This window comes from Phyllobates terribilis, unplaced genomic scaffold, assembly GCF_046119375.1.
Source record: "Phyllobates terribilis strain yellow unplaced genomic scaffold, ASM4611937v1 Scaffold_4__5_contigs__length_816908805, whole genome shotgun sequence".
Classification (NCBI taxonomy): Eukaryota; Metazoa; Chordata; class Amphibia; order Anura; family Dendrobatidae; genus Phyllobates; species Phyllobates terribilis.
This window is the reverse complement of record NW_027362764.1, coordinates 639,855,383-639,868,471: the sequence shown is the minus strand read 5'-3', so window position 1 is coordinate 639,868,471 and position 13,089 is coordinate 639,855,383. Positions and strand designations below refer to the sequence as shown.

At 41.9% G+C, this 13,089-nt stretch overlaps 1 protein-coding gene across 3 annotated transcripts in view; it reads right to left on the bottom strand.

Moving 5' to 3' along the window:
* Positions 1-13,089, bottom strand: part of MTFR1 (mitochondrial fission regulator 1) — a 49,755-nt gene that overhangs the window by 20,178 nt on the left and 16,488 nt on the right. For all 3 annotated transcript variants that reach the window (XR_012320161.1, XM_073679367.1, XM_073679368.1), the window contains exons 2-5: positions 11,390-11,445; positions 9,012-9,157; positions 5,402-5,500; positions 1,052-1,164 (exon numbers count right to left, since the gene is read on the bottom strand). Coding sequence is in view for 2 of the 3 variants with exons in the window: in XM_073679367.1 (XP_073535468.1) it covers positions 1,052-1,164; positions 5,402-5,500; positions 9,012-9,077 (278 nt within the window). In the remaining variant the exon portion in view is untranslated. The remainder of the gene's footprint in view (positions 1-1,051; positions 1,165-5,401; positions 5,501-9,011; positions 9,158-11,389; positions 11,446-13,089) is intronic.

The following is a 13,089-nucleotide window of genomic DNA, read 5'->3' as shown; positions in this document are numbered from 1 at the left end:
CCAGGAGGCAGGGTCGCAGCTGCAGTAAGCTGGCAGCAGCGACAGGGGTGGGGGGATGCTGTAGGCTCCGGGCTGGGAGGAGGGGGTGTTTGGTGGTGCGATGCTGTGGCGGGCCCCGGGCTTTCAGAAAATGTTGGGAGCCCCTGCACTTTCCATCCTTTTCAATGTGGTGAACTTTAGGAAAATGGTCACCGTGGATGGCACATGCGCAGACTGAGATCTCGGGAGATGAGACATTTTCCCGAAGTCCACCACAGTGAAAAGGATGGTAAGTGCGGGGACTCTGCCGACATATTGTGAAAGCCCAGGGCCTGCCACAGCCTCGCACCACCTGCCACAGCCTCGCACCTCCCAGCTCGGGGTCCACAGCATTGCCCCACTCCTGCCGCAGCCAGCTTCCTGCACCAGCGACCCTGTCTCCTGAGAGCCCGCTCCACCGCAGACGCCCACCACACCCGTAAGCTAAACTTGGATTATAAGACGCACCTCCTGGGGGGAAAAGTGAGTCTTATAATGTGAAAAAAATGGTATATGATAGAGGGAATACAGCAGGGTGCACGATATATATAACACAGGGTATCCAGCAGTATGTGTACATGTATATACACCCTGCTGTATACATACAGATACAAGGGAGAGCTCTGCAGGGAGCAATGTGTAGAGGGATGGCAGAGCTATGTCTGCAGCCGTATGCACAGAAGCAGTGAGTGAGCTCTGCTGAATAGAGCTCCGCCCACACACCACAAAAGTCACATGACTAATGTCATGTCAGATTCACAGCCAGGAACTCTGGGATAATCTGCTGCCACAGGAAATCAGAGGATTCTCAGCCAGAGGTCATGGAACCAGCAGTCTAGTTCAGGTTACAGAAGGATTTGGGAAATCAAAGTATTTACAAAAGAGCTTATTAATGCCACTTCGTTCACATGAAAGAGTCTTATAAAGTTGTGGACAATCCCTTTAAGGGCATAATACAATAAAACTACAAAGAAACAGGAAGGAGAATCCAAAAATAAAGGGAGTTTACCATTTATCATAATTCACCACTCACCTGAGTCTTGCAAATGCTTCTCCCTCGTCATCTGCAACCCATCCTACATCAGCAAATGTGGCGATGGCTCCGCTTGGATTGCTGCCAGTTAGTGCTATGGGATATGGAATAAGCTGCAATAAAAAGAAATGTCTCTGATGAAGATAACTATGTAATGATACATAACTCCAGCACCACCCATGTTTTATGTAGATGCAATGATCTAATGATTATCAGGAAATAAGGAGTTATTCTAAGTGCTGAATTATCATATACACAGAGTACAGCATGCAATAGATGAATATTGCCGATTGTAAGTCACCCGTGCTTGTCTCCGATTAGTGTAAGATCTCAATGTAATAAAATACAAAAAAGATGCGGACAGATACAAAATAACGTACAGGTTTTTAAAGGGCAAAAAAATATAAAAGTTGTGACTAATTTGCTCACGTCACAATAAACAGATACAATACTGAAGGATATTGGCTACTGGACCCTGAGATGTGTCAAACCTTCCAAAATGTGATATAACCAAGCATGGGAGCCCAAATGATGGGATATATGTTGTATGTAGTGTGAAACAAGGCACATTAAAGATTAGATAAAACCATACACAATATCCACAGCACACCTGACTACTACAGGCACATACACACATGCACGAGGAGGCTGGGAACATGCAACAGGAGCACTGACCTACGTTGGCTCAGCGGCCCACTCCTTCATAGAATAGATGATGCAGTTGTAGAGAGACATAGGAGTTGTAGAAGGTTTAGTGCCATATATATGTATACACAGTCATTTCATTCAACATTACACAACACTTTTTGTTTCCCTGCACCCTAGTTTTAGGGAACACAAACATCTTAAGTAAATTTGTAGAACGATATGTACAATTCAACAAAAACGTTATATATGATCTATCTATGCTGTTACTCTTTCAGCACAGAGCCTAAAGGGATAGACTGTGTTTCAAGGGCCAGTCTACTCTTGTACTATATATCAGAGCAGCACAGACTTTGCTGTACAACTGAAAATTTTAAAGCGAATCTCCAAACATATAGAGACGATAAGGGAAGAGTTAGTCAGCCATATAACTTGGACGGATATCATAACGCAATGCTTGGACTGTCTGGTGGCTCTCCCAACCCGGGTGTGACAGCTTCATGTATTTGTATGCAGCTGTCACGATCGGGTCAGGAGAGCTGCCGGCTAGTCCAAGCATTGCGCTGCGATCCTCATCCGAATTATATGGCCATGTGACTCTTCCCTAATAGTGCAGGAGTGTGCACAATTTCTAAATTTATTACATAGTGGATTGTATCTAGAAAACAGCAGGGCCTGACTGTGGTCTAAGCTGCAAACTGCTCATATCTATGCGCCAGAGATCCCATACCCAGCACTGTAGCACCACATTACAGTCTAATGGACATGAGAGCCTAGGATTCAGGGCAGGATGCCACATAGATATTAGCAGTGCATGCGGCTGGACCACGCTACCATTTACAGACAGAGGCCCCAATTTTTCAAAATTGTACTAATTTTTACCCCACCACTCCATGTTCATCAAATGTTAATGATGACCTTTTGTGCAAATTGTACCTTGTCATAAGTTTTTTTGCACAAAAAAGAGCAGAGGACCAGTATAAACCTCAATGGTCACAAGTTAACGTTGAGGAGTTTTTGTGCAAATTGCGACTTTTTATACATGTTGACACTGGTTGCAACATAAATGCATTTATTCAACGCCTTTTGTAAGACAGCTATGACCTGTCTTAGAAAACACGACTTATTTATGATTTCATCTCTAGATCTACATATTTTCCATAGGTTAACCATGACCTGCTTTCTCAGCATTTTTCCATTTTAGTGTAAGTGTTAAAAGAAGAAGGTAATAAATGGAGTAAAAAAAAACAAAAAACACTAATAAATTCAGCTTAGGCATTTACAACATTAAAATGTTGCAATATGTACAACATTTTTGGGGACACACAATGCTAGAATAATATTTTTATTTACTTTTTTTTTTGCAAAAAACCCTTTGGAGTAAATCAAGCAGAAGAAAAAAACCTACAGCCACATGGTGCAAACCCACTTTTATGGGAGGGTGTAGTGGGCAATAGACAGACGCAGGACAATCCTGTGCGCAGTACAGGCTATCGGTGATGCATGTCACGTCTGCTCATTTGCTGATCTCAACAATCCAAAGACTTGCAGGGAGTTCCAGCAGCACAAAGTCAGGGCACTGAGCAGTAAATAGGAGTTGTCCCAAATTAATCAATATTTTGAATTAGAACAGAATGGAAATATGGTCACAAATACTCCTCCTCAGGTACATAACACCCAACACAGGCCGGGCAGCTCTTCCGCAGGTTTATGCTGGATACACATTTGTACTTTTCACTATGTACAATGAGCTCACTGTCTTGAAATTAACACTTAGGATGTGAGCAGAACAAAGATGTAATTGTCCACCTCCACAGCTCGAGTGTTTACAGCGCGCTCCCACGTTCCCTCCAGAGTCTCCTGAATAATCTGCAGAGGAGACCAAGGGGCTGAAATTCCACCGTCACCTACACACGTATAGCTACACCATGAAGCCGTTATCAATGACCAAAGACAAGTCCTACTTAGTGTATTATAGGGGGCATTGCATGTGCAGGATTATATTGCACAGTGTAATGTTGGGTCAATAGCATCAGGAATGATCAAAGCTTTAGGCCTCATTCAGACATTGGTTATTTTTCTTGTACGCATAAATAACAGGCCAATTTTTATCAGTGCTTTGGATCAAGTGTTCATCAATGTATCAGTTTTTACCATCAGTATTTTAGCAGGTTTTTTTTTTTTTGGTGGTGGGTATGAGAAGGTTTCTCAAACTTTTCCTAGCAGACAGATGGCATCTAAGCGCTTTCACAGACCCATAGACTTGCATTGGTGAGTTTGATCCATGAGTCGGATGAAATCTGGACATGTCTGTGTATTCGTGCAGCTCACTCAATCCGCAAAACACAAGGACATGTGAGCAGCCCCATAGACTATAATAAGTATGAGTTCTCAGTGAGAAATACGGATAGGACTTGTACATGAAAAACTGACATCTGAATGAGCGTTTACTCACATCTTAAAAGGAGTCTTGCTGGCCAGGTACGAAGTCAGTCTCTGAAAGCATCTTGCCGAACAGTGTGCAATGTCAAGATTCCCTTGTTTGTATGCTTGATACATCATCACGACTGCAAGTATGTGATTTGCAGACATGTGCCGACTGGCTTCTTAATGTTATATTGAGAGAAGTTAGTTGGCACCTGACCGCAAATATTCAGCACACAAAATCCTAATCTTAATTGCCTATTTTAACGGTAGGTTATCAATATCAAAGCCTAGAAAAGCCACTTTAATTCGTTGCATTTTATGCTCCATGTACCTGCTGGTCCTATATGGCCTATTGCATCCTACCTCTCTTGTTCAGAAGTGCTCATGATAACCCCACATTATGTCATGGACTGACCTCCGTGAGACAACCGGCTCGCTACAGTCAGCCGAACCCATAACTCACAACTATCGCTGTATATGGGAAACGTTATTCAAAAAGGATTTGAACAGCTCTTCATACTTCTGTGTGGCCAGAAGCTCCAGTTCAGTATGCACCCTCAGGTAGACCGCCAATCCCCACAGCGGTCACAAAATAATTGTCTTAAAAGGGGTTTTCCCACAAACAAAGTTCATTTTAATCAATAGATCTTGGAATAATAATTTCCACAATTGGATGTGTTTAAATAAAATATTCCTGTGCTGAGATAATCTTATAAATGTGCCCCTGCTGTGTACTGTGTAATGGCTGTGTCTGACCGTACAGGAACATAGTCTGATCATATCACATCTCCTGGGCAGGGGAGGAAGCAAAGGAGAGTATACAGACATTACAGCAGGGGATCGTACATAATTCTTTGAGGTAAAACATATTTTAAAAACAGGCAGGGAAATGTTTTACATCACAAAAAAAAATCAACCTGTGTATGAAAATGATATAAGACGTTTATTATAATACAGTCTTGTTAGTTATACAGTAATTAGACTTTATGTGCAGACTGATACAAACCTTTAATGATTTACAGTAGCCGTGCATTATCCATTTACGGCCAGACTATTCAGCTGACCAATCCAGCCATTATTATGTGCTGTCATTTTAGTGAACAGGAAATGGAAAGCGAATGTAGAACGAAACTTTCAGAAATCACTGACACATCATACACCGGCACTATAGAAACTACAGACAACTATCAGCATTTACTGGATGCGTGGGGACTTGGTTGCTCCAGAGTTCAAAGGTTTATGAACTACACATCTACTGTGTACAGAAAGCCCTCATACCTGGAAATGAACTCTCGGGGACTGGATGATGGGAAGGTTGGAGCCAATCTTTCGGACAATACTTCGAGATGAACCATAAGATTTTCCTGACCAAAGTGCCTGAAATAAAATACAACTTCTTGAAAAACTGAACAACACATGAAAAACTTAGTACTGCATCAGAGACAACGGCATTAAATTACAAAATTAATATTGTATAAGGGAATAGAACACCAAGAATAGGCAGAAAACAGAAGGTTTTTGAATGTTTGTAATTTTCTACCCTCATATCCAAAACAAGTTATTACACCGTAAAATGAAGTTTCGGGTAATGTACCCTTTGTCAGGCTGAGAATAAGATGTGTGTAGAATGTCTTTCTTGGATGAAAAAAATGCTACTACAAGCCAGGAGCAGGCCATGCCCCGCCACACCCCTCTTCTCTGGCTGTTACTCACAGTGGGGAGCTGCACACTGCTTCTGTGACATTGTCCCAGATGGAGGGGGAGCAGTGAGGAGCAGCTGTTGTCCCACTGAATTACAAGTGTTCGAAAGGTAATTGAAGTGCACCGCACATTTCATCTTTATAATTTATGAGGGCAGGGACAGTACAAAATTTTTTTAAGGCAGTGCAGAACTATGGAGAGCATTGTGTATAGCTGTGAATAGTAAAAAGACTCCTGACACCAGTACAGAGTATGGATAACAGAACGGGGCCTTCAACTGTATGAAAAATAAGGTAAACAAAATGTCTGTACAAGTAAAATGTGGACACAGGTGTGTGTAGTCATGGCCAAAAGTATTGAGAATGAGACAAATAGTAATTTTTCCAAAGTTTACTGCTTCATTTTTGTAATGGCAATTTGCATATACTCCTGAATGTCAAAGAGTGATCAGCTTAACAGCAATTACTGTACTTGCAAAGTCAATATTTGCCCAGAAAATGAACTTCAACCCCCAAAACACATTTCAGCATCATTGCAGTCCTGCCTTAAAAGGAGCAGCTAACATCGTTTTAGTGATTGATCCATTAACACAGGTGTGGGTGTTGATGAGGACAGGGCTGGCAATTCATCAGTCATGATTAAGTAAAAGGAGGCTGGTTCTTGGTATCATTGTTTCTCTTCAGTTAACCATGGTTATCTCTAAAGAAACACGTGCAGCCATCATTGCACTGCACAAAAATGGCCTAACAGGGAAGAGTATCGCAGCTGCAAAGATTGCACCTCAGTCAACAATCTATCGCATCATCAAGAACTTCAAGGAGAGAGCTTCCATTGTTGTCAAAAAGGCTCCAGTGCGCCCAAGAAAGACCAGCAAGTGCCAGGACCGTATCTTAAAACAGTTTCAGCTGCGGGATCGGACTACCAGCAGTACCGAGCTTGCTCAGGAATGGCAGCAGGCTGGTGTGAGTGCTTCTGCACGCACTGTGAGGCGGAGACTCTTTGAGCAAGGGCTGGTTTCAAGGAGGGCAGCAAAGAAGCCACTTCTCTCCAGAAAAAACATCAGGGACCGACTGATATTCTGCAAAAGGTACAGGGAGTGGACTGCTGAGGACTGGGGCAAAGTCATTTTCTCGGATGAATCCCCTTTTCGATTGTTTGGGACATCTGGAAAACAGCTTATTCGGAGAAGAAGAGGTGAGCGCTACCACCAGTCTTTTCTCATGCCAACTGTAAAGCATCCTGAAGCCATTCATGTGTGGGGTTGCTTCTCAGCCAAGGGAATCGGCTCACTCACAGTCTTGCCTAAAAACACAGCCATGAATAAAGAATGGTACCAGAATGTCCTCCAAGAGCAACTTCTCCCAACCTTCCAAGAGCAGTTTGGCGCCCAACAATGCCTTTTCCAGCATGATGGAGCACCTTGCCATAAAGCAAAGGTGATAACTAAATGGCTCATGGAACAAAACATAGAGATTTTTGGTCCATGGCCTGGAAACTCCCCAGATCTTAATCCCATTGAGAACTTGTGGTCAATCATCAAGAGACGGGCGGACAAACAAAAACCAACAAATTCTGGCAAAATGCAAGCATTGATTATGCAAGAATGGACTGCTATCAGTCAGGATTTGGTCCAAAAGTTGATTGAGAGCATGCCAGGGAGAATTACAAAGGTCTTGAAGAAGAAGGGGCAACACTGCAAATATTGACTTGCTGCATTAACTCATTCTAACTGTCAATATAACCTATTGGTACTCATAATATGATTGCAATTATATTTCTGTATGTGATATAAACATCAGACAAACACTAATAAAAACCAGAGGCCAGCAGATCATGTGAAAATATAATTTTGGTGTCATTCTCAAAACTTTTGGCCATGACTGTAGAGGTGCCTCTGAAATACAAAATAAGGCTATGTTCCAGATGGATCATATGCAGTGGATTTTCCAGGCATAAAATCTACTGCCTATTAGGGTGAGTTCATAAGCTGCAGCCGTGGTGTATATTTTTGCTGTGTTTTTTGTCAAAATAGAAAAAAAAAAAAAATCTACCGTAGCAGCAACACGTGAACTCACCCTTACAGTAGCAGCATTGTGAATGATATTTCAAGGAACTTCATTCAGAAAAAAATCTGCAGAGTAAATTGAGCGTCCCAGCGGCATGTCAATTTATTTTGTCGATGTCGCCACAAATCCGTAGTGGATTTTGCCACTGAGGAAATCCTGCAGCAGATATGACCTCTGGAAACAAGACCCTAAATCTTTCTTCTTAAGAGTAATAGCCTGCGAGCGAGGAGACCTGGTAAATCTTTTGTTACAGCTTTTACATACAGGACACTTGAGCCAGGTAGATGGGTCAGTTTTATGTCGCAGCAAAGGAGCTCCGAACAAAGAAAAATTGCTGAAAAGATAAATAAATGCTGTCACCTGTATATTATTAGTGATTAGAGATGAGCGGACCCATTGAAGATCAGGTTCTGGTTCCTAACCCAAACTTTATTTCAAAGTTTGGTTACCAGAACCCCATTGAAAACAATGGGGACTCAAACTTTTGAACTGGAAAATTTTCTCTCTCTCTCTCTCATTGCAATTGACTTCCGGGGTAAGTCCATGTTCGGCGTTTAGCACCTAACAGTAACTGTCCGGTAAGTAAGTTCAGGTCCGCTCATCCCTATTAGTGATTACATGAATGACCAGGTCCAGTGGTGAGGGATTTTGCATGAAATGTCAGACCAGCCTGGAATTCTTCAAAGCCAAGTCATGTCTTTACACTTTTGATGCTGTCACATTACACTTTTGATGCTGTCACATTTATCCAATGATAGTAATATAGTGCAGCAGTAACCATTTATTGGACAGCCATAAGAATCTCACCACAAAACAAACAAATCAGGGGGATAATCTTTATAGGTGATATATCAATATTTACGAGTGAAATCAATATTTTCTCCTGTGCATTATTGGTCATTTACAATGGGCACTTTATGTTTATTAGCGTTCATAGTCACACCGGACTTAACAGTAATTGCTACTTGCTATCTTTTCTACACAATAACTGTCTTTTAATTCTTTATTGCAATACTTATTGGATTTCCAGTAAAGTATTATGGCCTTGTAAATCAGCTGTCACAGATGATGTGGCTCATCTACATGAAACGCTTGGTTTGTGATGTGATGGCAGCACTTACTGATTCCATGTTGTGGGTTACTTGCTGTAGAACCATCCTAACCAGACGAAAAAGCCAGTGCAGCATCGGACAGCACTAAATCTTTCCCCAGAGAGCCCGGTATACACAGCCTGGGTGTGCTGGGAAGCTGCTGGTCCATAGTAACGCTGGAAAGAGAAATGTAAACTGTAAATCTGCCGGCCCTAAAAGGAAAGCAGTGCTGCTTATAAAACCAGAGGAAACACCGCGGGAGATCACACATACAACTATTTTTAGGATTAGTTCATAAAGGTGCATGCTGTAAAACATCATTTTCTATCTCATCGCTGGAGAAGCTAATTCCATGTATTTCTGGGTCTGTGCAGGAATGCACTAAGATTTACTGGGAAAAATTTATGTTTAATGCCATGAATTCTCACCTCTTCTAGCTGACTATAAATACCTCCAAACTGACAAGTACACTAACACCCCTCAATGACCAGGCCAATTTTCATTTTACCACTTCAGTTTTTTTCCTTCCAAGACAACCTAGCTATACGAGGGCTTGTTTTTACAGTATGACTTGTAATTCTGAATGCTCCCATTTATTTTAACATGTGGTGTTCTGAGGAACTGGGAAAAAAATTTAAGTGGGGTAAAATGGTAAAAGAACTGCAATTCCGCCATTGTTTTTGTGTTACAACGTTCCAACATGATTCTTCAAGTCAGTACGATTACAGCAATATCAAACTTATATACCGTATATACTAGAGTATAAGCCGATTTTTGTCAGCCCATTTATTAGACTGAAAAAGCCCCCCTCGGCTTATACGCGGGTATATACATTTCGGTGGTGGTGGTGGGGGGGTGTTGCGGCGGCAGCACGGGACACATGCAGTAGCTGCTGCTGCAGCTACCACGTGTGCCCGCTGCTGAAGGAGAATGAATATTCACCCTTCTCCACACCCATGGGAGTGAACAGGAGTGAATATTCATTTCTTTAATAGCGTGCGCACAGTGTCCGCAGCACCTTAGTGATCCTCTGTGCGCGCAACTAAAGAGAATGTATATTCACTCCTCTCCACTCCCATGGGTGTAGAGAAGGGTGAATATACATTCTCTATAGTAGCGGGCACGGAGGATCGCTGAGCCGCAGCGGGAGCTGCTGACACTGTGTGCATGCTATAAAACAACAGGGATATTCACTCCTCTCCTCTACCATAGTCCCGGCGTGGAGAGGAGTGAATATCCCAGCAGCTCACCTTGGTGTCTGAATGCACATGGCAGTGACGTCATGTGGTGCTTAGATGCAGAGGTAAGCTACTGACAGACAGGACGCATCGCTGGAATAGAGGGAAGGAAGGTGAGTAGAAGTGTTTATTTTTTTAAATGTGTGCAGTGATGGGGGCCCATGCATACCAGGATTGGGGATGAGGGGGGCCATGCATACCAGGATTGAGGGATGAGGGGGGCCATGCATACCAGGATTGAGGGATGAGGGGGGCCATGCATACCAGGATTGGGGGATGAGGGGCGCCATGCATACCAGGATTGGGGGATGAGGGGCGCCATGCATACCAGGATTGGGGGATGAGGGGGCGCCATGCATACCAGGATTGGGGGATGAGGGGAAGCCATGCATACCAGGATTGGGGGATGAGGGGAAGCCATGCATACCAGGATTGGGGGATGAGGGGGCGCCATGCATACCAGGATTGGGGATGAGGGGGGCCATGCATACCAGGATTTGTAATGAGTGGGCAATGCTTACCAGGATGGGGAAGTTTACCAGTAGCTGCTGCATTTCCCACCCTAGGCTTATACTTGAGTCAATAAGTTTTCCCAGTTTTTTGTGGTAAAATTAGGTGCCTCGGCTTATATTCAGGTCGGCTTATACTCGAGTATATGTGGTAACTTGTTTTATATTTTAGTTGTTAAAAAAAACAACAGAACTTTGCATTGCAAAAAATGCAGACACAAACAATAATAAGACGTATAACAACTTTATTTTAATCAGTACCATTTTGGAGTTCATATAATTGCTTTTTGCACTCTATTTATTGCAGGTGCAACAACATAGTGGTGATAAAACAGAAGGGCATCAGAATGGAGTCTTGCCCAAGATCGTACCATCTAAATGCTACTACTAGAGTGGTAAAACAGCAGAAATCTGAACTAGCTCTGATCACTGCTGTTAGATGTCAGCTGTATAACACAGCCAGCACCCGTCGTGTAATTGCTTGGGAAACCCTCTATACAAGTGCACTCATCAATACCAATACATGTACGCCAGATGTCGGGCAGAGGCAAAACACATAAAAATACGACCATATTTTGTGATTAATGCTTTGTCGGAAAGGTATTTTAATTGTGGGGGTAAGGCTTTAAGAGGATCCTCTCTCAGTAAATATTAAACGTACCTTCACCAGATTCCGTGCACACATTCAGCAACGCATTTTCTGTGTTATAACAATCCCTAAAAAAGAAAATAAATGCATTATCAATTATGTGAAAATGATGTGGGTTATAAATAACCTAGCTATAATGTAGATTTGGTCGAGACAGGTTGAACTTGATGGACCTGTGTCGTTTTGTAACTACTGTATATTAAAAGTAATCGTATGCAGTAGCCATATTGATGTACAATTGTGCAAGAAAACGAATGTTTAAAAACGGAAAGGTTTAAATTCCACCAAAACGAGACACAAGTACTGTAGTAAGTAAAGCTTTGATGAATAACGAAGTAGTAGATGATGACATGGCCAAAAATGTACATTTAATTTACATGATTTACACCATGATGTCATTTTATATATCAGTAATTTGTATGACATTACTATCTTATATTATTTACCATAGAAAAAAATATCAGTAAACATAAGTCATTCACTACCTTCACTTTCAAAAAGTCTTTGGTGACCGCATTTACAAGAACATACATGTATAAAAAAAAAATTACAATGGTCTGTATCATGAGTCTTTTCAGACTAGTCGTCTCAATGGGAGTGGTAATCACATTTACTGGGAATTAGAAAAACTGCTAAGGGTCTGAGTTTTATGATGACCTTCGGGTTCTCTCTTGTCAAGAAGTATAACAGCCTTGTTATAGATATACAGTAGAAATGATTACAGGTCATTTTTATATGTGACAGAATGACTGCAAAAGTCTAAGAAGTAACAAGATTGCCAAACAAAACCTAATTATGGAAAGGTACTAGAGCCTTGCATGGCACAAAAGTGTGCTACATTATTCATAATTATTTATATATATATCTGTAAACCAGTCTAAAGGGATCGATCATCCAGCCTTACAACACTGATGACCTATCCTTGTGATATGTAGAGATCCGTCACCTGTAACCCCACCAATCAGCTGTTTTCAGCTCCGCCCAGATATAAGCAGTGACCGGGACCAGACAGCACAGCTGCGTTCTGTGTAGTGGCCACTGCAGAGAACAGTAGGTGAGCTATTATTAATAGGAGCTGTTCTGGAGTTCTCAGCAATGACCACTACACAGAAAAAGGAGCTGTGCTGTTCTAGTGGAACTGAAAACAGTTGATCAGTGGGGGTACCAGGGAAAGGACTTCCATCAAAGTGATATTGATAGCCTATTCCGAGGAGAAGTCATCAATATTAAAAGGCTGGACAATACTTTTAAAATAATTGCATTTTTATCCTATTACATTTACCATAGGCATCATTCAGGCATGAGTCACTCACAGACGAGTTCTATCCGTGTTTCTATATGGGGCTGTTGATGTATCTGTATTTTGGTCAGCACCAAATCACGGAGACGTGTCCGATAATGATTAAAATCCCTAAAGCAAGTCTATAGGTCAGTGAAAAAATAATCAGACAGCACTCGGATGCCATTCTAGTGCTGTCCAATTTCCATGTTTAATAGGAGAAGTTGAGAAACCTTCTTGTACACACAAAAAATAAAAAATGATGAAACTGATGAAAAGTGACACATTGACCAAACACTGATGATAATCTGATCCAAAGGACTGATGAGAATGGGCCTTTTGCATAGCAGAAATCACCTATGTCTGATTGAGGCCTTAGTCGCATTTTAACCCCACCTACACATAGAGCTGATAATCAAATTACTAACTCACT